The sequence below is a fragment of the Ceratina calcarata genome, unplaced genomic scaffold (genome assembly GCF_001652005.2).
Source record: "Ceratina calcarata isolate Rehan_Ccalc_2016 unplaced genomic scaffold, ASM165200v1 scaffold154.2, whole genome shotgun sequence".
Lineage (NCBI taxonomy): Eukaryota > Metazoa > Arthropoda > Insecta > Hymenoptera > Apidae > Ceratina > Ceratina calcarata.
In genome coordinates, this window is record NW_017136637.1 from 500589 (window position 1) to 527607 (window position 27019).

The 27019-nt window shown below is 43.3% G+C and overlaps 2 protein-coding genes and 1 long non-coding RNA gene across 9 annotated transcripts in view; 2 read left to right on the top strand and 1 right to left on the bottom strand.

Moving 5' to 3' along the window:
• LOC108632332 (actin related protein 1) overlaps positions 1 to 16334 on the top strand; it is an 18924-nt gene extending 2590 nt beyond the window's left edge. The window contains exons 1-2 of one of the 3 annotated variants that reach the window (XM_018036833.2): positions 11864 to 11997; positions 14176 to 16334. In XM_018036833.2, coding sequence (XP_017892322.1) covers positions 14195 to 15325 — 1131 coding nt within the window. In that variant the 5' untranslated portion in view covers positions 11864 to 11997; positions 14176 to 14194 and the 3' untranslated portion in view covers positions 15326 to 16334. Of the gene's footprint in view, positions 1 to 11863; positions 11998 to 13069; positions 13180 to 14175 lie in introns of those variants that run through there. The other 2 variants (XM_018036834.2, XM_026819685.1) reach the window with 2 other exon arrangements.
• Positions 56 to 11798, bottom strand: LOC113465231 (uncharacterized). Of its 3 annotated transcripts, none has more exons than XR_003390074.1 (3): positions 11182 to 11798; positions 9321 to 11102; positions 56 to 8799 (listed from the first exon to the last, which is right to left on the bottom strand). It is a non-coding gene; the product is annotated as an uncharacterized LOC113465231 (long non-coding RNA). The 3 variants fall into 3 exon arrangements; XR_003390076.1 differs by having other exon boundaries at positions 56 to 8205; positions 8534 to 8799; positions 9321 to 11798; XR_003390075.1 differs by having other exon boundaries at positions 56 to 8205; positions 8494 to 8799; positions 9321 to 11798.
• A 697-nt stretch (positions 16335 to 17031) lies between the features above and the next one.
• The window catches only part of LOC108632412 (hydroxyacylglutathione hydrolase, mitochondrial), a 14514-nt gene continuing 4526 nt past the window's right edge, over positions 17032 to 27019 (top strand). The window contains exons 1-6 of one of the 3 annotated variants that reach the window (XM_018036976.2): positions 17032 to 17411; positions 17565 to 17686; positions 17760 to 17889; positions 17968 to 18342; positions 18413 to 18590; positions 18651 to 19868. In XM_018036976.2, the coding sequence (XP_017892465.1) occupies positions 17373 to 17411; positions 17565 to 17686; positions 17760 to 17889; positions 17968 to 18342; positions 18413 to 18590; positions 18651 to 19360 (1554 nt within the window). In that variant the 5' untranslated portion in view covers positions 17032 to 17372 and the 3' untranslated portion in view covers positions 19361 to 19868. Of the gene's footprint in view, positions 17412 to 17564; positions 17687 to 17759; positions 17890 to 17967; positions 18343 to 18412; positions 18591 to 18650; positions 19869 to 25705; positions 25926 to 27019 lie in introns of those variants that run through there. The other 2 variants (XM_018036975.2, XM_018036978.2) reach the window with 2 other exon arrangements.

The window sequence follows — 27019 nt, forward strand, 5'->3', positions numbered from 1 at the left end:
GCTTTTTAATAGTAATAGGAATCTATAATAACAAATTCAACATGCCAGCATTGTTTAAGTATATGTGTATAGCCTATACGTCCTTAAACGATGCGTTTCATTTATTTTATAAGTAATTAGAACGTTGAAACATGCTTTCAGCGTTTGATGTTCTGCATAGTTTTGTACGTTATAGATAGTAGTCACAGTTATTCGGATATGTGAAAGAGTAGGAATAGTTGAATCGATCATCCTGGAATTATTTCTTGGCCGAGTGATTCACAAAATTCTTTGATAGTAGGACGGGACACTTTCTAAAAGAAAAGGTGGCACAGAAACTTGCACGAAATTTCTTACAGTGATATTCTCGATGATAATGAACTCATCTCGTAAATATATTTCGATGTATTCTTATTCCGTGTACACGTTTAATACATGTTCGAAAAGACGTTCGACACGCATGAGGCACATGTGCACACGCTGTGGCCTTGATTCTTAAAGCCGTGAAAAGTTCCCGTCGTCGGGTCAATTAAACCAAGCCACGAAGTCATTGACTTTGGGTGCACGGCCAATTTCTCTTCGACAGTTCGTAATACCATGCGTCCTAAAAAGCTTCGATCTCGTGCACGTCGTCAATGATTTTTCACGTATGGACTTCGACCGTGACGATTCGGTTGAATCGTTTTTATGGAAGAGGCGATATGATAAAGTCAAACGTGACTAATAATTCCATTTACGCGTGTGAAAACGATTGCTCAGCGGGTGAGTAAAATCGTAGATTATTTATTGTATTTATTCGTCAAATCCGACAGACTACGCGTCGAAAAAATATACCAGGAAATCGAGCCACTCCGTTCGTAGCTTAAGAGCTATCACGATCTATTTCCCGAGATCTCTATCTAGATTCTTATTTTCAGTTTCGTCCACGAAGAAACGGTGTATCAAACTCTGGTCATACGAATAGAATTCTCCTTCTTGGCATCGAAAAACGTCGATGATAAGAGCGTACTCCCTACCTAGCCATATCGATCCCGGAACAGTTTCAATTTCGTGCGAAACGTACGAGTCCGATGAGTAATCGGCTATCCCCCCCGTCCCCATGTATACAGTCCGTGAGAGAACGTCGAGGATGTCCCTTACCCAAATTGGGCTTAAGTCGTTGGGTCAGGTCGACGCACGTGATCGTCTCGTGTGTGTCCCTGAACAGGGCCCGCGTGACACACGTTCGTCGAGTTGTGACGAAAAAGCGAGGGTGAATTTGCACGGTGCGCCTGGTCGTCGTCACTTTCAATGCCACGTAGCTCTGCGCCACGGGGGTGTCCCCACCCGGGACCATGATTCTCTCTATGGGGTGAGTCATGGTATAACTCCCTCCTGGTTTGGGCGTGGTGGCCGCTGCAGACGTTCCTCATCGATCTCCCCACGGGCATGGAACACCATAGGGCCAGCAGGAACGGGAACGGGGCTCGCCAAGGTGGTCCTTTTAATACTTTCGTAGCAGGACCTCGTGTAACGAGATACGCTCGAATTCAGTTCGTCGCAAGCCTTAGTAAGTTCTCTCGTTGGACGTCTTCAATTAAACATATAACAGTCGATGACGTGTAAAAATTCATTAGCATCTCGTGTTCGAGTATCTCGTTTCGTTGTATGAATTTATTCTTGCATTTTCTGCAAGTCTTTCTTATGAGGCCATGGGCATTTCTCGCTGATTCAATCTCTATGTGTCTATATCCACGTCTGATGATTAGACGAGTGGAAGTAAATGAATCAGAGAATTATTGTTATCTGTCTTTATAAGATTATCTCGTTTGAATCGAACAGAACTTCCTTATATGGCCAGGCTCGGGTTCGATATTAACACCTCGTTGTCTCACGCATTTACGTAATATTAGCTTAACGTTCTGATAGTAGTATCAATTTGTAGAAACAGTTCTTCGGTGTTATCGTAGCTTTCAAGAATTGAGCAATTATCGAGCTTCGAAAAAGCGGTCTTACACGTTGCAAACGTTCCGTTTGCATAAAATATTGTATTCGTTGAAATTTGTTTCTCTCGATGAGACTCTTTTGTTTCTGAGGAACAACAAATACTCAGGGTTATTAGAATCTCTCCTACGAAGATTCGCCCACACGTGGCGCGGTGCCAGAAAGAGTAAAAAGAGTCGGTTACACGGTTGAACGTAAACGAACCGATGTTCAAACGCACGTTATCGTATGAGAGACCAACAACGAGTCTTCTAAACACATGCGTCTATAGTTTCAAATCTGAGAGGCCTCCCAGCTGAAAGCTAAGACCGATGACTCATGCTCGAGCACGTATGGAATTTCTGCTTGTTCATGACGAATTCTGTCCTCCACCGTTGTGATCACACTCGTTTCACGCCAATCCTTGTTTCATATCGAACATTATTCTTTTTCGGGGACGTACGATCGTGAGTACAGTAGAATTGAAAGAAGCTTGAGAAACGACAGCGTCAGTAGAATGAAAAATGTTCTGTCCTACGTGATTCCTGACAAAAAGCGAGAGAATCGAGGCACATATTCGAGCTCTGGCATGTACATGCGTGCTATAACGGGTCGACAGGTGCCGTGATGAAAGCAGGTTCTCTTCTACCGATTCTCCCGTAGTCCTCCTTTGATCCAGTGCCGTATTCATAATCCACTTGGCGAATCTTTGTTACCAGTATAAGCAGTCAAGAGATTAGTTGGGACGAAAAGTCCATACGGAGCGACATTGAACCTTGACTCGGTCACAGGCGAATAAAGATAGTGAACGAATATACTTGAAGACATTTCATTGATACAGGAAAATAAATTCACTGTCCTCGCTTAAATACGATATCGAAGAAGTTTCTATTGTACGTTTTATAGAGTTGACCGGCGAATTTGGCTTGGAATACGTCGTCGGTATTTCAAGGTGAGTCAACTTATCGCATGGATGGCAAAGGGAGTCGGTCGCCTGACGTACGTTCCTGTACGCCGTCCCTCGAGACCCGTTTCCGTACTCCCTCGACGTAGCCCCGAGCGATGCACGAGGTCCCATTCCGTGCAGAAGTGCAATGTACCCGATAATTCGCGCGCCGGGGATATAACACGCATATTTCACGTATACGCACGGAAAAGTTGCTCGCGAGGAGAGGCGACGGTGGACGGGCGATGAAATTTTTATTAAATCGACTGCACATCCGGAATTACAATCATCCCCGTGGCACGTGACGAAACGTAACGTGGCCACTGAACATTTGTCCGTTTCCGGTGGGAAAAACACGCGGAGGAAACGACGAGATATGTCGAAACGATTGACAAAATGTACATACAATCGTCGACTTACAATAATTTAAGTATATGGCACTCCGTCGGTGTCTGCATCATTGCAGTTGCAGTGAACAAGTGTGAGACCATTGATAACGAGGACTGATATCGTCTCAGTGACGTCACGTTGTATAAATATCGATGATCTTAATTAGCATGTTAAACGTTACGTTGAAATCAAATGCGAACAAAGAATTTTATGCAATCATTTCAGTAATCGTGTTTACTGATCTGTAGCTGAGACATTCCTACATCGATTCAGTCAGATGATTCCTGTTACGATTTTAGCATAGAACGTATTCTCTCGAATGTAATTAATATCAAACATCGACGTCCGACGTGGAAACATGAAAAATAATCAGACACGTAAAACTCTTTCCTGAAACAATTAATATCTTTCCCGAGATTACATTTAAGCTTGAGAGCTGTGAGAAATGAATCTGGCTGGCCACGTTGTCATTATATAAATTGCAAGCGATTAATTATGATATGCATATCCGGTTTTCGCAACGAGCGAAGTAAAGTTCCCAAAGGAACCCTCCGGCCTGACCTTTAAACGTAATTCAACTTGAAAACGTTTTATACGAATGAAAATTCATTACTGTCTAATTAGATCTCATCGACTGTTACTTTCCACGTTGGATATCATTATATTTCCTGCTCTTACCATACAATGGATACTTTTACCAAGTCATGATTTTTTAGTTATTCTAGATACGTTCATATTTATTACATAACGTAATTACTCTGAAAATATTTTAGAGAGAAGTTGGAATTCTGGACGGAGGAACAAACTTTGAACAAGCCTTTTCCGAAACTATCGGGGATTGAAAAGTCGAAACTGGGATACAGAGTCTGACGGGGGCAAACTACGGATTTCCATTGTTTCCCAGTTGCATCGTGAACTTCTTGAAATTGCTACTTTCGAAGTTGCTTGTAAAATAATTTAGAAAAGCGAGGCAGGTCAAGTAACAGACATTCTGATAAAATAGCAGAACGATATGGCAGTTAAAGGGAAGATACAGTTTATTGATAATTATTCGATGATCGTGTAGCTGTACCCCTCGCCACGTATGATTCACCGTGTGTACGCGTTCTACCATAAGCGTATCGACCCTCGCATCTGCCGTAGATGGTATATAGAGCGAGCTATCGGCAAACACCGTGTCAAACGTGAATTCTATTCTGGCAGCGCGTAAGTTATTATCGAACACTTTTGCAAATTAATCTTCGTCAATCGGTACGTGTCTCAGAAGAACATCTATCCATATGACCGATTTGAATCATGCGTTTGACGGCACGTGTCTTATTCTTAATGTTTCATCGGAGGGATGGCCGTAGATCATTACTATTCTCGTAAAAGCGACTGGTTTTAGACGCGTGTACACGCTAGTAATTAGAAAACCCATTTGTCAAGCCGGCGTCTTTAGTGGGAACAGTTGGACCATTGCCAATGAGTACGCGATCGCTTTATTTCATCGCGTTCAACGCAAAACGTCTGTTGCGTTCAATCGTTAAGACCACTCATTCCCGGGTCCTGCTCGTTCTACTTTCACGCTACACTCGTTCGACCGTCATTCTTCAAGTATACCTTATCGTGTAAATACTTGTGTACCGTTTCTAAATATTTTCAGAAACCGGAAACGTACGGACTAGAGAGATTAGTGAGACTCCCATCTGCGTTCGTTTCTCTAGTCGACATATGGTCGTAGATAAATACGTGCTCCCTGTATTTCCTTTTATCTATCGTCCTGACTGAAATTTCGACGAAAGCATACTCCCTATATTGTAATTAAGGTTGTACGAGCCCTAAGATCTCTGACGAAAGTTTAGGACATGCAATAAAAAGCTGTGTCCAATTACACAGGAGTCAGGTTTATAAAATTGTTTGTCCTGTTTTCCTCGGTCATAAGGAATTTTTATATTCTAATACATAGGTATAGCTGTGATATCGAATCAAATAATGAAACGTTCTTCCGTTTTTCAAAAATATTCTGCATATTCTCGCACGGTACGAGTACCCTTTACATTTTCCGTAACGAATAAAATTTGCCTGGCGTGTAATAAGAGTAGAACACCGCGTCGTATGACGTCCTACAATTATACTAAATAGCGTGCGACGAGAATGTGGTGTCTGTTAGTGGAAATCGTACGAATCTTCGTATGCGAAGGGTGTCGGTGTTTCCAGATACGAGCCTTACTCCCTTTCTTCTCCGTCTGCTGGTCCCTCGTCCCAGCGGAGAAGGTATTCCAGCCATTCATCCGGTGGTTTTTGCTCGCCGGCTTAACGAATGTACACTCTGTTCCAGTTTCATTCAACCCGATTTTTTGCCCGCGACAATCGTTCGCCGATTACTATCTCGAATGAATGAGTACGCCGGAAACGACGTTCAGCTTAATCAAATTCGAGTATCTTGTTAAAATTTTATGAGAAAAATCGCTAGTTTCATTTGTACCGTTCTTCCTGTTGGAATCGAGAGGCGAGGCCTCGCTCACCAGCTTGGACCTTGTCCTTACAATCTGTCGAGTCGATCGATTCCGACTACCTGACGAAGCGGAAACGGCTATTTATAACCAGGAATGCTTCTTGAATTCTTATTCGCAAAGGACCTGGGAAACGACGATGCAAGAAGCTTCCTCCGAATTCGATATACCTGAACAGATCAGGATTCGAGTCGTATGAAAAAGTATTGAAAATTCGAAAGTAGCGTTTAACCGAGACGGCCTACATATCGTCCACACGTGAATACACTGATAGAGAACTCTCACATGTATAGGGTGAGCTAATTGTAATCAACCGTAACGCTTGTAAGCAATGTTATGGAACGTTTACCATTAATTTCGACTTCCTCCCTGCGACACAGATATTAAGGATACGAGCTACCAAGCGGTGGGAAAAATAACTTAATTCATCGAGGAACAAATTCTTTTACATAAATCAGTGAAAATGCGAATTTTTATCAAGCGACTAAGTAGAAACGTGTTGACACAGTCTGAGAGATCTGGTAAGACCTTTAAGAAGCCAATAATTAATTTCGTAATACGAATTGCGATTTAGCGTGATCATTCCTACTGCGTTTTCCTTGTTTGACGGAACGGTGCACGTAACTCGATTAGAAACGTGCACAGATACAGTTTATCAGTTTAAGAAAGAGGCAGAACCTTCGCCGACGAAATAGTAGGCCATTAAGGTAGTTAATATTTCCGCGAATGGTAAATGAAGAGTAGTGGGGACCGGTTGTGCTACATAGGCAGCTAACAAGCTCCAAAGTTGCACAGATAAGGCAAGACCTTGCTTCTCTGAACAAGGACACCGGTCGTCGTCTTACCATATAGACGACGCACGATCCTATCTAGCTATACGTACTGTTCCACTTTCGTATGCATTGGGAACAGTGCACTTGGCACTGGCGTGAGCGCACATACGTAGTATCTCGCGAGGCATGCGTAAAACAAGGAAACGCGACAACTAATTGTGAACAGAGTTTCTTTTTACCAGAACTAATTATTCGAATAGAGTAACGCGACTGTGAGAACTGTTGCCGAGAAACCCTTGAGAACACCAAATGATACTTCTTGCGCTTTGAGCCAATCGATGAAACTGGTAGAAAGTAGGGGAGGCGAAATCCTTTTATTCCTCTTTCCGTGTTATTCGTAGGATAGGAGTTTCGAAGCCAGTTCTGGCTGACTGTTTCTCACGTCGTGGCTAGGTGTAGGTTTCTCGAAGAGGAGCAAATCGAGAACAGGAGTCCGATCGTGTCGTTTCACCGCAGAACTCGATACCAGAGCGACCAGGAAAACTTACAATGAGCGTGCTGCGAACTCGATGACTCGACAATAGAAAAAATGATTTGTGTATCGGATAAGAGAGAATCAGAGTTGCGCGTAATACCGTACAAGGTAATTGTGTTACACGGCATGCGTTAGTTGGCACGATGAAAATTTTCCTTCGTAACTCTCATTACACGCGTGATATAATCTTATCTGTTCGATCCGCGGTGTTGAAAATCCGCGTGGACGTTCTCACGCGTCTACGTACGCGACGATGAAAATCGTTGCCGCAAGAAATGTTAACTTTCGCGAATGATTGATGCATTACCATGCTTTCGTGTTCCATGCTCGTTATTTCGTAATAACGCGATTTATCGACGGTTCTTGCTCATCCTCCACGCATGAACGTAAAGCTTCCAGGAACAATTTCTGAAATCATTCAGACAAATCGTTCGCAGGAATTCCGCGTCGTTTTTTTCTCCTCTCCGAACGTTTTCCGGAGATGGGGAAAAAAAGAGTTCTTTTCGAAACGGTGAGTAAGGGCTTTTGAGGTAATCTCGTTTCACGAAATGCGTGACGAGAATTATTCAAAGCCGGATGACGGGATATGAACAAGCGGAAGGACGAAATGCTCGTTTTTGGTGATCCTAACGATCCACGGCCGTGTTCCAAATCCTTGACTCGCGCACATACGCGCAGGGAAACGGAGTCAAGAACGAGTTATACGTACGCTCTTTCTCATGATTAACAATCACTGGATTATACATTTACGAAGTGAAGCATTTGTCGTGTTCTTGAAATTATGTTTTACAATCAAATCTGTAGCGATAACAGCGAAACTCGTCGAAAATTTATGGTTTATCTCCGACGGTTTAATAAGTAAGATAAGAAATTCTGAATCGAGCTTCGGCGCGGTCCTAATTAGAAACGTTTCGGTGATTCATACGGGTTACAAGTTAAATTTTCACGTAGCAACATTCGTTTTACCGGTTGTCTACCTGTTCTGGGTCAATCGCGTGCGCGAGGTCAGATCCCAAGAATCTCCAACGTCATTCTTCAGAGCCGTGGATCTCGTGTGCTGTCTGCAAACGCTCGTCATTTTTACCTTCGATTCGACGACTCACCGAGTAAAAAGCTTCTAATTCTCTGCGCAGAAAATGTGATAAGTTTATCAAATACGAACGATATAATTGTAAAAATGTGACCGCAATTATGTTAGCCTACTTAACGATTATCTTATCGAAATAATTAAAGACGAGAATTATAAAGGGCCGCGTCTGTTATCACTTTATCATATTATTTTTTACATTCTTTCCGAGAGAAAAAGATCGTACGTTAGTAAAAGTAATTTGATAATCTATCAATGGAATTTTTTCCAGTCCCATCGTTGGGACGTTATTAACACGACATTAAGCGATAAACGAATAACATTACGTTTCTGACTAACTGCTGAATCCAAGAGTAACTACGATACCCTGAATCATCGACGAATTCTTGCTTCGGTCGCGGGCACGCGAATAACAATTTACACAGGCTTTCTGCATGCATTATCAGGCTCTTTATCGTCAGCTGCTCGGACCTACGTCACTGTTTCTCGATCTGACGAGCCATAAGTCAACACTAAATATAGCGATCGCGTACTGTATCTCTGCCCGGATTCCTCACATGCTTGGACTCTACGATCATAGGAAAAGAGAAAGGGCCATCGATGCGAACAGCTCGGACCATCGTAATTTTTTCCTGAAACATGCCAAAGTATATTAGACTTATTCTGACTTTCACTTAAGAATGGTTTCAGGTAGTACGCATGAACAGCCACTTGGCTGTACTATCTTGAGGAGACGAGAAGTGTCTAAGAGAGATCGCTTTTGTCCCTACAGGGTAAAGAAAAGAAGTACCGGTGAAGTACGTGTTACACGTGTTTCAAAGGGAATTAAAGTACTACTCGAACGATCTCACGCCCCTTCGGAATTATCCGGATAACTTCTAAACTTATTCAGCGTGATAAAAACCTGTAGGAATCACAGAAATCGACGATAAGAGCCTTGTAACAACTAAGAGACGTGGATATCGATTTTCACGATTGAATTCTTTGGGATATTTGATCGATTCGAGTCGTTTTCGCGAGAGGCGTGGAGCGCCAGGTCTTTGACCTCGTTACAGTGATTCCCGATAGTTTCACTGTCTGGACCGAGTACACGCGGCCAGCCCCGATGAGAAAGAACCTTAAGCACTCTTCTGGGTGGGTGCGTTGAACTTACCGTCGCATTCCGTATTGATTTCGGTGGCACTGCGCGACTGGAGCCAGACGTTACCTACAGCACGTGTCCGCTTAGGACAGACACGCCCAACCCGAAGTTCCCGTAGACGAAAACCGCGTAGACGGATAACGCAGCGAAACGGATATGGAATTTCCCATCGCGGCCGGACACTTTCACTGATAAACGTCCGATGACTAAACCGTGGACATAATCGGTTGATCGTTATGCCGATGGCACGGCCGAGCCTTACGCAAGGTCCCGAAGGCCTTGAACGGGACCTTATTTGGTGAGCAAGGTCGAGGCTTCGCGGACCATTGGGTCTTCAGGCCGACCACGATCCGCCGCCATCTTACTTGGACTTGATCAAATTCTTCCTAGTGCGGGCATACACGAGCCGCTGATGATCGATAGAAAATAGACAGTATAACGAGGCCTGACGCGGGACAGATCGGTCTTCTTATTCATTTGCAACCTAGCTTAGTTTCGAAAGGAATATTCTGTGCAACGATGCTTCGCTCGAATTTGAATGAGCTCTGTAAGAGTTGATAAGGAAACATTTCGTGATTTCGGAGAAGAGATGCTGCACCCACGTGATAGCTAGACACCGGCATTTTCAGGTCGGGTTAGGCTCGATTCCATGTGATGCATACGTTACAACTTGTATGTAAATTTCGTTTGAAATAAAATCAGAATCTGACATGCCCTCGTAAAGAAACGAGTGCACGATTTCTTAGGAGCACGAATGATTCATTGATTATTTCATCGAACAGCCGTGACAGGTGTATTTATAAAACTGCCTTGTCTGCCCCGCTGTGTGTTTCGCAATGCCCGAATTTGATTCCTCGATGACTACAGTTCAATGATACGTACGCGTACGAGCTTAAGTAAAAGATCGAGTACGATCATAGAATCAGTTACGGACGCAGTATAAAAATAATTCTGTGACGAACGTTCCTATGGCCCTGGGTAATGATTCGTTGGCGAAAGAGCAACATGCGGTACTTTGACGTTTTCCTCGCCACGTGGTTTCCGTTCAGATGAACCGTCGTGGAGCCCACGAGTAGCACTCGTATCGATTTTCAAGCAGACACTGCACTCGCGCATACTACGATCTCTCCTCGCCGGACGGGTAACAGACACAGAGAGACGGGGACGTAGGGCTCGTGTGACGTGGCACCTAGTCCACTGCACCCTTATCCGCGCCCTTGAGTCTATTTTTAGCTTCTGTTTCATGAAAAAGCCGGCCGAGATGACATACACCGCATGCGATAAGTGGGAGGACAAACGTCGCCTCTGTTTGATTATATCCGAGACGAGTCCGTCCAAGATATTTTGAGTAATACGATCGACTCTTCTACTGGACACGTGTCCTACTCTAAAATGAAACTTAGACGATGAACATGCATAAACAGTCGGATCTGACCCACTGACATTCTAAATCCAGTTTTAAACATTCTGCTCTCTTTGGACATGATTTTAAAAGTAGAGGAGCAGGTAATATTTGATCAAGGATGAAGATCGTATATAGATTAACGTTTCGTTCGTTAATTCCTGAAACTACACGCTGATAGAGTTATCATTTCATACGAACAGTCATCGATGGTTAACGAAGTTGATCAAAGTATTTTCCTACCTACGAAAGTTATTCATTCTTCTTCTTCTTCTTCTTCTACCTTCTCGTTTTACCTGGGTGAGAACTATACCTGAAGGGACTCCAGACAGAATTCTAGGAACCGTTCGTTTATCGTACGAAGACCATAAGATCAACCGCTTATCGATAACCTCCAATCGTAAAAAATTACATAAAGCAGAGTAGCTTACGTACGTCATAAAAATGCTATCTCCTTTTTAATGTACATACAAAAGAGAGACTATTGTTGCCTAATGCATCGGAGAAAGGACTTCGATCAGAGATAATGTCTCAATCTCGGTGACAAGTGTTCCGATTTCAATTAAGCAAAAGAAAATACTTGTTTCGAAGCAATGTGACAAAACTTTCTGACTCATATCTACTGCCGGTACCGGTCGCATGCACACACAGACAGGCATACCGGGAACGTGGGGTAATCTCCGCATACATGCATCGATACCCGCACAACTACGAACAGTTCTCTGACAGTCAGGAAAGCCCTTACGCTAGTGTACGCTTCCAGAAGGCATTATGCTCCCCGTATCGTACAGTTTGAAGCGGCATTTGGAGAATCTAGCCGGCAGCCGGCCAGCCAACCAATCGCCGAGCCGCTTTCGTTTTATGCCCATATATGGCAAGAGCTGTGAATCCGAGCGGTGGGAGAAGCCGGCTGGACGAATCCATTCCTGAGATAGGGGTGTACGCCGTGCTACGATAATCGAGAAATCCATGTTTAAAATAAACAAATGATCATCGAATTTCCTGTTTTCCCGACTCGGGTCCATCGATGAATCGCGTTTTACGCGCGACTTTGAAAAACAAGCTGGAAAACATTATGATATGCCCGGTAATTCAGATTGTTCGCAGCGTGTATGCCGACCACACCTTTAGGTGAGTCCACATGACACGGTACCGGCCACGATCTCGCTCACAGTTCTCGCAACTCGCGGCTCTCGAGTCTCGCTTCGTCGTGCTGATAGTGTCCTCGCTGTGTTCCTTTGCCGATCGACGATCGAACCTCTCGTTGGTTACCTCACGTTACGAAAGGTGAGTACCCGTACGGTTAAACGCATTCCGTTCGATATTCGCATTGATTTACTACGTTTCGCGTCGATCTGTCAATAATTCGTAACAGAAATTATGAAACGCCGGCTCGCGAGAGCAGCCATGATGGCAGGGCGTTGCTCCCCGTTCCCGATGGTTAGCCCGTCGTGCCGTCCGTTTCGAAAATCTCGCCTTCATCAGAGTTTATCGCGAGAAGAGAATGCGTACCGGAACGATCCGACAGGTTGTCGTTGTCAAGTGGTTCCTGACGTACACGCATCGCGAGGCAGGTGGTCGCGACGTGGTCGTTTATTAATAGCTGTACTCTGTAGTTGCGGCGTTACGGCACTAACCTACGATTATGCCTGCTCTTACTTACAAATCTCAGCTTAAATCTGTCACCGATTCAGAAATTAGAACGCTGGCAAGCGTATGATATATCTGCTCCCAAAACTATACTTTAAAACCTTATTTAGAATGTTAAGCGTCCTTCGTGATAAGGGCATATCTAGAAACGGCGGCGTGTCGTTTTGTGCAAATAAACTAATTATCCGAGTCATTAAGGCTTAAGTATTTAACGCTTTACGACGATTATATAACTTTTAAAGCTAGAATAGGTGAAGATACTCGAAATTGTGGTATCGGAAACGCGTCGAGAATTTAGAGACTTAACAAGCTCGCGGTCGAAGTTACTGTAAAACGCATGCCGGAAACGATTATTGTTGTTCGGATGTAGAAAAAATTCGTCTGACATTGATCGTGATCGAAACAGGACTTACTATACGTACGTGGATAGATAGTTAGCGGGTAGGGGAAAGGCATTGGCAAGATCGGTGATGTGCGGTTCGGTCAATTTGGCGGATGCATTCATGAAGGGTTGGTGAGACACACTTCGAACGTTCGTGGAAGGGCGCGGGTAGCCGCGGGAGGGGTGAACCCCTCCGTGGCAGAGCACTTCCATATATGGTAAAGAAAGCCAGGATTGGCCGAGGGTGTCCTGCCCTTCTTGGCCGATCGCCTCGATGGTGGGGACTCCGACAACGACTCTGTTCATATAATACACTGCGAGCCGGCTGTCAGCTACACTCTGTGTTTGGTGCTACATCGGTCGGTTGTGCGGCAGTGTCACATCCAAAGAACCTCCGAGCTCTACCTAACTTGTACATAAATTTTTTTTATACCAATGTAAGTCATCGCCCTATCAGCGGTCAGTGATAGATCGTAGAATTCGTAACGTTCGCCGGTTCGAGACGAAATTTCGATTCGCAGTGAAATGCGATTAGAAATGTGCGTAGGCGGATCGGTCGCGAGTACGTCCAAACGTGGATTTCCAAATCGAGAAGTGGCTGGTGTTAGGCTTGCGATACACGCTTGTGCCGTATTTAGTGTGTTTTGTGTTGTACGCTTCCGATATTGACAGGAGACAGTGTTTGTAATTTGTAACGTTCGTTACCGGAATCCTCGTACTTGACTGGAATCCTTTTGACGGGATAATACCGGTTTCCGTGAGATGACGTGTCCTTAAGCGTGATTATAGACTGGAGTCGAAATTAATACTTTTGTCAAGCTCGGAAGTCGATTAATTCTGAATTCGATCAACTACCGTTGTACGAATTTAGTCTTTGAAAACGTGGCGGATATTGACCGTTTGATATACCGGGGCAGGGCGGGGCAGGGTGCGGTTCTAGTTGAACGACGGTTTACGGTACCTCCAGATACTTCAACTCCCGACTCTCTGCTCCTAATTACAAACATATTTCTTCTCGTATATCGAATATCACTTACGCAGAATGAATTTTTTTAAAGAAAATTCCGGCGTTCCACTTAACATAATTAATTCTTTCCCCGGCCAGTATAATGCTACGTGTCTCCCCCGACGCCATCTTGAAAATATTTGAAATATTGCTTCACAGCACATGGTGTTCTGTAACTCTTTCATTGTACAGCACTCCGTTATAAATAATTTCACGATATATCTGCCGTACGTTTAAAATACAATTTATGTCGGCTGCGTATAACATTCGTGCAACCGGTAAATTTAAACGCTTAGCTATTCTTAGAAGATCGATCGGATATTTGATTAACTTTACGTTCGACGATGCGTCGACGCAATATTATTAAGTATTGCGCGACTCGGAGATAGCCTGACAAAACTAACTGATGTTGACGATATTTTTACAGATAAACCAATAAACCAAACATGTGTGACGAAGAAGTTGCTGCACTCGTTGTTGACAATGGATCCGGTATGTGCAAGGCCGGTTTCGCCGGGGACGACGCGCCACGCGCTGTCTTCCCGTCTATCGTCGGCAGACCACGCCACCAGGGTGTCATGGTCGGCATGGGACAGAAGGATTCGTACGTCGGCGACGAGGCCCAATCTAAGAGAGGTATCCTCACGTTGAAATACCCGATCGAGCACGGTATCGTGACCAACTGGGACGACATGGAGAAGATCTGGCATCACACGTTCTACAACGAGCTCCGAGTAGCCCCCGAGGAACATCCGGTGCTTCTCACCGAGGCTCCCCTCAACCCAAAGGCCAACCGTGAAAAGATGACACAAATCATGTTCGAGACGTTCAACACGCCGGCCATGTACGTCGCCATCCAAGCTGTACTCTCGCTGTACGCTTCCGGTCGTACCACCGGTATCGTTTTGGACTCCGGCGATGGTGTCTCCCATACTGTACCGATCTACGAAGGATACGCTCTGCCCCACGCTATCCTCCGTCTGGACTTGGCCGGCCGCGATCTGACCGACTACCTCATGAAGATCCTCACGGAAAGAGGATACTCGTTCACCACCACGGCCGAGCGTGAAATCGTCCGCGACATCAAGGAGAAGCTCTGCTACGTCGCTCTGGACTTCGAACAGGAAATGGCGACCGCCGCGTCGTCCTCTAGCCTGGAGAAGAGCTACGAGCTCCCTGACGGTCAGGTAATCACCATCGGTAACGAGAGATTCCGTTGCCCGGAGGCTCTCTTCCAACCATCGTTCCTGGGCATGGAAGCTTGCGGCATCCACGAGACGACGTACAATTCGATCATGAAGTGCGACGTCGACATCCGTAAGGACTTGTACGCCAACACCGTACTCTCCGGCGGTACCACCATGTATCCTGGAATCGCGGACAGGATGCAGAAGGAGATCACTGCCCTGGCACCATCCACCATGAAGATCAAGATCATCGCGCCGCCCGAGAGGAAATACTCCGTATGGATCGGCGGATCGATTCTTGCTTCTCTGTCCACCTTCCAGCAGATGTGGATCTCTAAACAAGAATACGACGAGTCTGGACCATCCATCGTCCACAGGAAGTGCTTCTAAGCGCATATTTGATATTCCTCTTGCATACTATCATTCCCCGAATCCCGAGAGCGGCCTCTGCCTCGTTTCGCAGGCGGACGCAACATCAACTTCCGCAACAGTAATAATTGTCCTTTGGTCATTCCGGGGCGAAGGTAGCTTCTTTCGATTCGGATGTACGTGGGACATAATTCAGCGCAGAGGCAATCCTAAAACATCTTTGCTCCATTCATTTTTCATCATTTAATTAGACACTATTGTATCTTAAACGTACCCCCCGAATTCCTAAATACCCTCCTATCCTATCGAATCCTTTGTATTATATATTCAAATAACATTGCCTATGGTGTGGCATCTAGCTAACCGCCCTCACGAAAAACAAAAAAAAAACATCTTTCTTATTGTCATCGCGATATTTTACTCTACTATCGGAATAATAATAATAATAATAATAATGATAATTATTTGCTCTTCTATTATTCGACTGTGTGCTATGTATTTGCCAAATTTTAATATTCGCGAGTTTAAACGATGAACATGTATAAGTTATTTCAGAACATCGTTCGATACAGGATGGAGCCGTTTCCGTGCATATCCTCGAAGCACGAGAGATCCTTTAATTTCGTATCCTCCGACTGTATGCATTCCGTTTACTTTGCTCTCCGTGGTATTTAGACACTTCTGCGTGTCGCTTCTTCGATAATTCATCATTCCAGGCGGAGAATGGATGTTTTACTTTATTAATCACTTAACTTCTCTTTTTTATTTGCCGTTACCAATCGTTGAGGGAGAAGATGGCTCTTTCCTTGATTTTTCTCTGTTTTTAAATAATGGGGGAGACCGCTGGCCCAAAAAAGTATCCCACAAACGCTCGCTCAAACGAATGAAAAAAGACACGGTTTCGACCCCGCAAGCGTAGCCAAAGTATTATAATTTATTCCCATTGTATTGTGCAAGACCATTCACGTACACATCTTAAAAGACTACTTTAGACTTATGGGATTATAAAATAAAACTCTTAAAAACATTATTGCTTCGACTTTTGTGTTCTTTCAAGATTGCAGCTTTCCACTACTCCCTTTTACTGGATATATTAATTGTATCCTTGATCTCCATTCAGAAACGTCACGGTTAATCTGCTAGGTCGAAAGAAGTAGCGAAAACTATCATCACTTCTCATCTCTCATTTAGTACGACATTCATCTAGATTTATACACCTCGTAGCTTTTGTACCGTTTGGCGTTATCCATTATTGTAACGTGTAAGATTTGTGGTAAAACAACTTATATTACTCTAAGAATTAGGTTTATACTTTCAGTCGAATAAAAATTATTTTCAAGCAAATGGTATCTGTTACTCCTCTGTTTGTAGAAAGTCTTCAGACATTCTCGAGACGGTATACAACAATTCAATAATTAGCTATGTACTTGACAAGCATTTTTTTATCAATATTTAACGCGTCTTCAGAAAGGAGGAGTGATTTTATTCATGAAATGATTTCTAAACTTCAATTCGATCATAGATCATTGAACGCTCTTGATACTTCATCAGTTTCTTTTATCGAATCGTTAAACCGATGCATGATTGTCCCGAATTTAAATATGAATCATTGTAGAACAACACGGTGACATTAAAATTTGATAATCTCATGAAATATAAAGGTATAAAATGGATGGATTTCATCTGGTTTCATTATTCTTTGTATTCAGTTTTCGGCAACCGCGCTTAAACGTCAAATATGGTCAAGTAGGTGGCGGTGCGATGTGTTCTGTTTACGAAAACAACGCAAGTTTTGACACTAATTTAAATCTATTTTGTTCGATTCGCTATTTGCCAATTAAGTATTTGATTAAAAGTCTCATGGGAACAGGCAGTTTATCGTGTTTGAATAGCCTGATAGATCGAAAAAGGAGAAGGGATTTTGAGTCAGAGTGAGTTTTGTGCACGGTACAACGTGTAGCTGCTGTCGAATCATTGCTGAAAAAATATAGTGATAGCTGGGTCAATGGTATGTAATAACACTCGTCGATCCAAGCTGGATTCATTTTAATTGGAAGATTCAACCGAGATGCCCGAACAAAATTCGAGTGACCAATATTCTACATGGGTAAGCCCGTAATCTTGTAATGGCTTTTACGATTTTTCGTATCGTCTAACCTTTGACCACAAACCAAGACGTTTTCCAACTATCAGTCTTATAATTTCTTCCGATGTTATTATCGTTCCGTTATACATAGACGAGATTTCATTTCTGATACAGGTCGGTCTCATATACGTTTTTAACTTGATCGTTGGCACTGGGGCTTTGACACTACCTGCTGTTTTCAGTCGAGCAGGATGGGCACTCGGATTAAGCGTTATTTTAATACTAGCATTCATAAGGTATTCTCTCAATATCTGGCAGCATTAAAGGACCTTTCGATTTCAGGGTTTAATCACTGTTCGATATTTGCAGCTTCATTACAGTCACATTTGTGATCGAGGTAATGGCATCTGCCAATGCTATAATAGCTTGGCGGCATATTCACCATCGAAAACGAGTATGCTGTCCTCAAGATTCAGCTTTCAACGAATCAGAATCTGAGGTTCTTACATTTCTCTTTACGCTTGTTTCATTCCCCTTTTACGTGGAGCAGGTTCCGAAGTTAAGTTTTGAATTTCAGGTGCTTCAGACGTTAGATGAATCTGGCCCGGCGAATTCGGATTCCGAAGATACACCTCTTGTCACACCGTTCTCGAACAGTCCTGATTGCACAGAGGAGACTTGTCGATACTACATGATACGCGATAAAATAGAAATGGGACAAATGGCATCGCTCTTTTTGAACAAGTTCGGCACGACTCTGTTCTACTTGTGCTTTGCTGTTTACCTCTACGGCGATCTAAGCATTTACGGTGCAGCTGTGGCAAACACTCTGACCGATGTCGTTTGCACCTATGAACCAGCAAATCTGACGTGCAACGACACAATACCTGACACTGAAGTCTGTTGGGAAAGTCTCGTACTGGATCGTTTCGACGCGTACAGGCTGTTCCTTGTACGTTCAAAAAAAGAAATCCTCGCGAACGTCTACTTGAATAACGATTACATTTGAAACATAATTTTAGACCGTATTCGTGCTCTTACTGGGACCGTTCGTATTTTTTGACGTGCAGAAGACGAAATATCTGCAATTGTTAACGTCAGCAATGCGATGGCTCGCGTTTACCATCATGATCGCGTATGCTACGAAGAATTTGATCATCCACGGCGCACAAGGAAATCCTCCCGCAGCAAATATCATAGGTAAATAGTTCGTGACGATACTTGGATCCCAGTGTTTGACAAAATGAAATTGTGTTTCAGGTATCCCTAGTCTATTCGGTGCATGCATTTATTCTTTTATGTGTCATCATTCTCTGCCAGCGTTGGTCGCTCCGATCGCGAACAAGTCTGCTCTGAATCGATTCTTGGCATTAGATTATTTATTGATAGCAGTCTTTTATCTTTTATTGGCGTTAACCGGAGCATTCGCTTTCGAACATTTGAACGATCTTTACACGTTGGATTTCAGTCCCCGCGGGTCTGGCGACTGTTCCAAGAGTAACAATATCGTCGTTATCCTCATACGATATTTCCTGTCGTTATTCCCAGTGTTCACTCTGAGTACCAGTTTCCCTATCATAGCTATTACCCTTAGAAACAATCTGCAATCGTTGTTCCTTAACGAAGACACGTCCTACTTCTGTCTTCGTAAATTGATCTTCCCAATATTGGCGATACTGCCTCCGTATATAATCGCATTGAGCACCAAGGATCTGTCGAAGTTAGTGGCGATCACGGGATCGTATGCTGGAGCAGGTATTCAGTATCTGATTCCCACGGTTCTGGTTTATTACGCAAGGCAGCACACGAACAAAGTTATAGGCCTCGGGGTTGTCAATCAATTCGCGAGCCCGTTCTCTAATAACTGTTGGTTAGTTTTCGTCATAGTTTGGACTGTCACCTGCATGATTTTGGTGTCGGTCAATTTCATGCAGATCCATTACGATGTCAAAACCGGACATTTAAAATGAAAGTGTTCTAAGGTACAAAATTTAAAAAGAGAAAGAATATTACGTGATGGTGCATAATTAATTTCGTTTAATTGCCAAGGCTAGTGCGCATCTCTGAAATGGAATGGAAAGACTGCACAGTATTTAAATGAAATTCGTTTCGTTAGCCATTTTCATTCGTACGGTTGAGCTACTTTCGTACCGAGTTACGAATTAGTAATTGTTTATTGTTTAAGATAGAATAGTGGAACATCTTTTGGCACCATTATCGAATAATTTATTCTCATCGTACAAGATGTAATATGTGATGTGGCACAGAGCGTACCACGGTAACATGACAATAATGTGGCGCAAGTCAGAATTAATGTTGTATAAGCCAAATAAGCTTAATTTAAGTTCGAATCTATCGTATAAGACATCCTTTGTCTTTTTTTATATTTTTTATTCAGAGTACTGCCGCGATCCAGTATTCATTGTATAGAGAAAACGTCTTTCAAAATATAAGTGTGTTAATCAGTGGCCAAAACTATATAATAGCTCTTGTGCAGTGATTACAAGGTACGTGCATAAAATCATGAATCTCAGATTCCGTCGGTCCGGCTTTTCAGTATTTCGGTCAAAGAAAACGATAACTGGTTTTAACAATCTTTATTTTTTTCTGTGCACAGAAAAAGAATTACACAAATACTGAATAGATCTTGTTGATCACGCGAGTCTAAATTGTACACCGCGTAACATATTTTTATATCTGGTATAAAACTGCCAACAAAGTATTCGCATTATGTCTCGTATCATGTACCTGTACAAGCGTAGTTGTGTAAATACATAAATTATGTATATANAGGAAGGATTAGGAATACCCTGTCGCCATTCAATATTTACGGTTCCTTATCCGGATTACGCCTTTCACGCACGCCTGATCGTAAGGAAAATTGTAAAAACTGTACATGGAACGAGGGGACACTGCTGATATTGCACTCAAAAGTACAGGGAGGATTATTGAAATGCCAAACAGACACCTGAAGCAGCTTAAAATAAGGAAACCCGGAAGGAGCTATTAAGTCATAATATTGTACTGGCAGGCTACGGTGAATTGTTAAGAATCATGTTTGCTACCGAGCAATATCGTTCGAATAATATTAAAAACAATCGCGACGTAAATGCGTATATAGCGAGTACGTGCAAGTGACGAATACATATGTTACAGTATGATACCTGCACATACTCGTGCATACCACACTGCGGTATTGTATACATACCCGGGAAGTATTGTACAAAATATCGCCTGTATTTTGCTATTGTGACATGCCAGGATGCACGCATTCCCTACATACGCATTACGTCGCGATTGTATTTAATATTATTCGAACAATATTGCTCGGTGGCAAACATGATTCTTAACAATTCACCGTAGCCTGCCAGTACAATATTATGACTTAATAGCTCCTTCCGGGTTTCCTTATTTTAAGCTGCTTCAGGTGTCTGTTTGGCATTTCAATAATCCTCCCTGTACTTTTGAGTGCAATATCAGCAGTGTTCCCTCGTTCCATGTACAGTTTTTACAATTTTCCTTACGATCAGGCGTGCGTGAAAGGCGTAATCCGGATAAGGAACCGTAAATATTGAATGGCGACAGGGTATTCCTAATCCTTCCTTATTTTGTCCCACAGTTTTCGCTTCGATAACAATCTCGAACACCGTGCGACTACGAGGCGTATAGAAAATATCGTATGCACATTCATGAAAGAAAAATTCGTCGTCCGTCCGATGGGTGCGATTGCCGAATCGGAGACGGATGAAATATAAACAGAGCAAGGTGATAAGGTACTGGAAATAAGGAATGAAGGAATTGTAGTAACTTGGATTGACGTGCTCTACTTTTACGTACATACGCACGCAGTGTATGGTCATGTCTGACTTGTTCGGTCTGTTATCCGCGCGCCTGACCATACCTTACGTGTTACCACTAGACTAGACGCTGCGATCTGCTGCTTGCTCTACTTTTACGTACGTACGTACGCAGTGTCTGGTCGTGACTTCTTCGGTCTGTTATCCGCCTGACCATACCATACTTGTTGCCACTATGCCAGACGCTGCGATCTGTTTGCTCTACTTTTACGTACGTACGCACGCAGTGTCTGGTCGTCATTATATAATTGTTATATGTATTTCATATTTTGTGCAAGCAGAGACCGGTATGTATTACCTCTTTGGCACTACCGAAGAAAAACGGTCTCTGATTTTCCCGTAGGTCGACCTTTCTTTAGCTGCTGCAGGTAGAGGTAATAAACCTTTACCTGCGCGAGCGTAATTAACTGTTCGCCAGATGTTTGCGTATACGACTGTCCGAAGCTACCTGCTTCGCCTTTGTCGCGAAGGAAGTGAACATTTAAATCTTCAGTTGACAATTTCGGACGGCATACAACTACGAGACGTATAGAAAATATTCTACATTCCTTGAAGACGAAATGTACATTGCGCGAAATATAGGATATTGTATCGCCTGTCGTAAGTGTACCGTAAAAAATATTTATATTGAATGAAGACGGTAATGACGAGCGAGGGTGTTATTATGTATATATATATATATATTTTTTAATAGTAAAGAAAAAAGAAGAGATCGTGTACGATTATTTCAATTTATTTTTATATGTACATACATACATATTTTTGTGTTTAATCGTATTGGTATGTCGTACCTAGTTAGACTTAGCAGAACAAATTTTAACACGAATAGATTCCTCTGTAATAGTCTAACAACACAAGGTGGCACAGTGAAAGCATTATCATATTATTTGCATGAAATCTTTATATCATTGTCGATTCAGTTTATTCCTATAAGTCGAAAGACGTCATACAAATAACTCTTTTTGTATATATATATATATATTCGTTACAACGTGGAGCGTCTATTTTAAAAAACAGAAGATCAAACGATTTGAGAGATACGGAAACAATTATTCCTCTGAGCAAACAGACTAGCATAAAGATAGTTTGGGTTATCGGAAAGAGGGGGAGAAAAATTATTGTTGAGCAAGAGACATTTATATAATCTACGTAAATTAACTTGGTGAGATACTGTAAAATACGACGTGTAGAAAAAAAATTACTTCGTGGTGGCTGCGTTACGCAACGAGCGTGTACGAGATAAATTGAAGTTTGCCTTGTAGAAAATACACTGAAAAAGGTACGCAAGTAAACACCCCCAAAGTGAACACGTGTGTCGTTAATTGACCAAGAAGTTTCGAATGGACTCTTTAATAAATCTGTACGTGGCTACTTACATCGAGCTACAATTTGATTTAGTGATCTCCCGTCACTGTCCCAAGCTGAAAGAATGGCACGTCTTCGGTTTATTTTAAATAAATAGTACCCAGCTCACGCAGTGAAAAAGCTGTCCCTCTGCTTTGGAGATTTTAAAGCTAGGATGCTTGTACTACTCCATTCTTCTTTGGTCATCAGTCTTTAATTGTACTACAAGTTTTCGGTGAGAACCCCGTCGTGTTCGTCCCGAGTTCTACCTAATTATATATAGTAATAGAATACTTCTGTAGGTGCGTTATCGTTAAAAATCTTTTTGCGATCAATTTAAATGATAATGAATATCATTGGATTTCAAGATATGTCTTCGTCAGTTCCCTATGTCGTTACCAAACTGAATTCGTCAGATATTTTTGGATCAGCGCTTACGACGAGTTACCAAATCGCGTAAATAAGGTTCGCGTTAATACAAATGTATATATTTCCCTCTTTGGTTCGCGGTATTAAATCGATTAAGAATTTCTTTAGTACAAACGGCACGCGGGCCCAACGTTACTTTCATCAACATCTGTTATCACTTACAACATTTAATCAACTCTTTACTTATATATAACTTATTTATTACTTTACACGAGAGCTGCGTTTGGTTTGATTTAAGTTAACGTAAAGAATCATTTGCAAATTACCAACAATAGGATGTTTGTTCTCACTTTCGTTCAATTAGGTCGTTACTCGTAATTGTTTAAATACGGGCAGGGGGCATCGTCGTGACCCATGCACTCGATCACGGGGTCGTGGGTACTGTCCCACATTCCTGGACCACATTGACGGCAGAGTCCTGCCAGCGTGCACGGCAAGCGGACGAGCTGACGGAAATGATGAAGTAGGCCCCGCGCCTTCCGCAAAATGAGATTCCCATCCATGTACATGGCCAGAGAGCTGAAGTGCAACAACATCTCGTCCGTCCTGAGGTCCTGCGCGATCACGTCGTCCGCGTACACGCACATTATAGCGAGACAGAGGAACAGGTGGAAATGATCCGTTAAATAATTCACCCAACAGGCTTCCCACATCATCAGAGCTACTTCGGTAGGAAACTCGCGCTTCAAGCATCTGTAAAACACACAGAAATTGGAAGGATGAGAATTTGTAAATATCTGGCTAGATTATTTCTACTCACAGAAGTATCCATCTGTGACAAAATAGAAGTTCCAAGGCATCTGTATGTTTTTCAAGATGTGCATAAAAGTCCGGTACCATTATTCTAACTAATTCTCTCAAGTAACATAAATTCCTGTCCATGTCGACGTCGGTAGGCGTGCATACTGCCACGGATCTTTGCATCAACCCGGCGAAGCACCAAAACGCATCGATCTCCGAATTCAGTTCGGCCAGCAACGGAGCCAGTAAATCGGACATGCCTTGAGTATATCCTAATCGAGAATTATAAACGGCATAGTTTAATAGAATGTTTCTGAAAAAGATAAAAGACGGGATTAATCACAAGCGTGAATTATAAATCGAATTAATGTCGAGCGAACTAACTTCATTATTTCGATATTTGGATTATTCTCGCCAGCGTAATAAGGATTTCCCCTGTCGGTACGGACCACGTCTTTCTCGACGATGCAGACTACGTTCCTCCAGAAATGTTCCGCCTGTTCTGGGCCCATCGTCAGTCTACGTTTCTGTATCTCCTCGTATTCCTGTCTACGGATCGCGTCGATCTGTTCTCTATCGTCGTAAGTACTTTGATATGAATAACAGTGAAGGAGAAAGGGCCAGACGATCTTCCTTAACGCCGGTTCTAGTCCGCCGAAAAATATTCCTTTACGAAGCGCGAGATCGTCTTCTACTTGGCCTCTTTCGTTCAACAGATCTTTCCAAGCTAACGACGTGATCATCGGTACTTGCCCTTCTTCCGGGTGCAACTCGTCGCGACTTACTTCCGGTCTACATACCATAAAATGCCTGGAACACAGATACGATCACAAATATATATCGAAACGTTCGTTTCTCTTGGATAATCGGATATGCTACCTGTATGGGAGCGTTTCCTCTGTATCTGTGTCCAATCGCGGATAAAGCAACTGATGCCACTGATGCAGAGTCGCTGCCAAGCGATCCAGTCCACCATGGTGAAAATGCAGGATCTTATATTGACTTTCCCTACTGGCAACGACCAATTGACCAGAGGTGCAAGCTGGATCGGCGAAGAACAGCCTCAAGGACCTCATTTCGCTGAGATCCACCGAGAATCTCCTACACCTGTGCGCTCTGCGCAACGTTACCGGCGAGGCCGTCGCGCTCTCAGGGAACGTGAGATTATGTTGCAAAGCCAACAGTTCGGGCGATCTCATCCACGATGGAATCTCTTCAGCTACGGTAAATTCGTCACGTTAATGATAATTGAATAATACGAACCGAATCGATCGAACAATGAATAACTACCATCGGAAGGCACGCCGACGGACAAACTGCAGGTAGAAGTCAGGGACATGCTACGACTTTTAAGACTTCCATCGTCGCAATAAGGGTATTTCAACTCCTCGTCGATGCTCTTCCCGTCGCCTTCGGATATCTTTCGATCCTTACACCGTCGATTCTCATCACTTTTCGAGCTTTCCGATTCGCAGCGCAACCGGTTCAAAACAATGCTGTGATCACCCTCTTCATGTATCGCCAGCGAATTGTCAGATTGTTGCTGACAATTTTCTTGCTCGCTGACAGAGGCAGCCGACGTTCCTTTAACTTCTGACGTAACCACAGTTCGATCACCCGATAAACTGCTCCCGTCATGGCTTTTCGTTTCCGTGTCGTCGTCCTTGGCACGCTTGAACCCGCCGGAACAAACTCGCTCGCAGTCACCGCAATTCACGGGTTCTTTCACCTCGAGGCAGACGTCAACCTTCTCGCTGGAATTTTCGTAATTACACTTCAAATCACAGCTCTCTTCGGATATCTGAGAACGATGAGAGCTTATACTGTTGACGTCTCGACTGGGGGTTGAGTCGGGCTTCTTCGCGCTCAGATTCTCTAACGTTGTTGGATGTTTGCGCAGTGTACTGTTCGGTATCCAGCTGAGGTGCAGCGTCGGGACGTTCGAGTTCTTGTTCAGCCTACAGGTTATGGCCATGTATCCGGGATGATGGACCACGTCGGAGTTCTGTCTCATCAGAGTCGGCGGATGGACGCAGACGTTATTCTTGCAGAATAATGCCTCGCCGTCCTGGTACATCGTCCGCCGACTGTCCTGATTGCAGTCGCCTAGGATGTAGCTGCTTGCCTTCCTCAGAATGTTTGGCAGAGGCATCTTCTTCGTCCGGTACAAACTTACGAATCCAGATCATCTAGTTATAATTTTATTAGCACGATTATCTCTTTGCTCCTCGTACGCGTCAAGCTTACGTGCGCAATTTTCAATCGTCGCGCGATTGTCAAGTGACGAGACCGTTAGAATGATTACACGTTCACGTACGAGCAAGTACGATCGTTCGAAATTCTTGTTCTCTTCAACACCGTCGATGTGTTCACGTGGGGATACGAATTAAATCGTGGTATATCCTTCGGGCGATCGTTAAAGAATATCTAAAGAATGCTCGACGCATCTAGAGAGTATCGGATCTGCAGAGGTCAAACTTAGTCGCGCAGATGCGCGGACGGACCTGCATTGAAACGCAGCGTTGAACTGATTTTCTCTTCCTGTTACGTTTTCCCGCTATCGTCCGCTCGCCAAGCATAAATACATGTTATCGCACTAATTAACTCTGATACGCACACGTAACCGATAAAACTATACGTATGCGTATGGAGCGTGTATCTCAAACGCTTGAAATTCCCGACTCCATCTGTTCTCCGCTTACACCCGTCGTCACGAGGGTGACACGTCGTAGGATCGTTGCGAAGAGCTTCGCAGGTCATCAGGAATTCATCGTGTATTAAAAACGTTGATCACGTTCACTTTCACTCGAACGAATTCATGAATGAAAACTTGTATCATCGGTACGTCACTGTTCGTCGTAGATGCGATCGAGCTTTGAATGAGCAAGGCACGGGTGTACGACTAGATACTTCTGCAGATGCAGGATCTTTGTCAAATCGTAGCGTTCCTCCGGTTCGTTAAAACTTTCACGATGCACTAGCTTAACGATGTAGTGAAACGTGTTTGCCAACAGACAGGACACAGATGCCCCTTATCCAGAATCAATATTTCCATCTGATCGTGAACCTGGTGGTTGGCTTACTATCCGCCACGCCGACATACCGTTGCCACCGTTCTATATGCCGTTCTTATTGATTTTCCCCCTCGCGTTCAGTTTGAATCATTTCTCTCTCGATTTCGTAAAACACCTCGCACCTCTACTCGAATCACACGTTCGGTCTTTCGTATCGAATGTTTTTTATCATAAAAACGAGTAC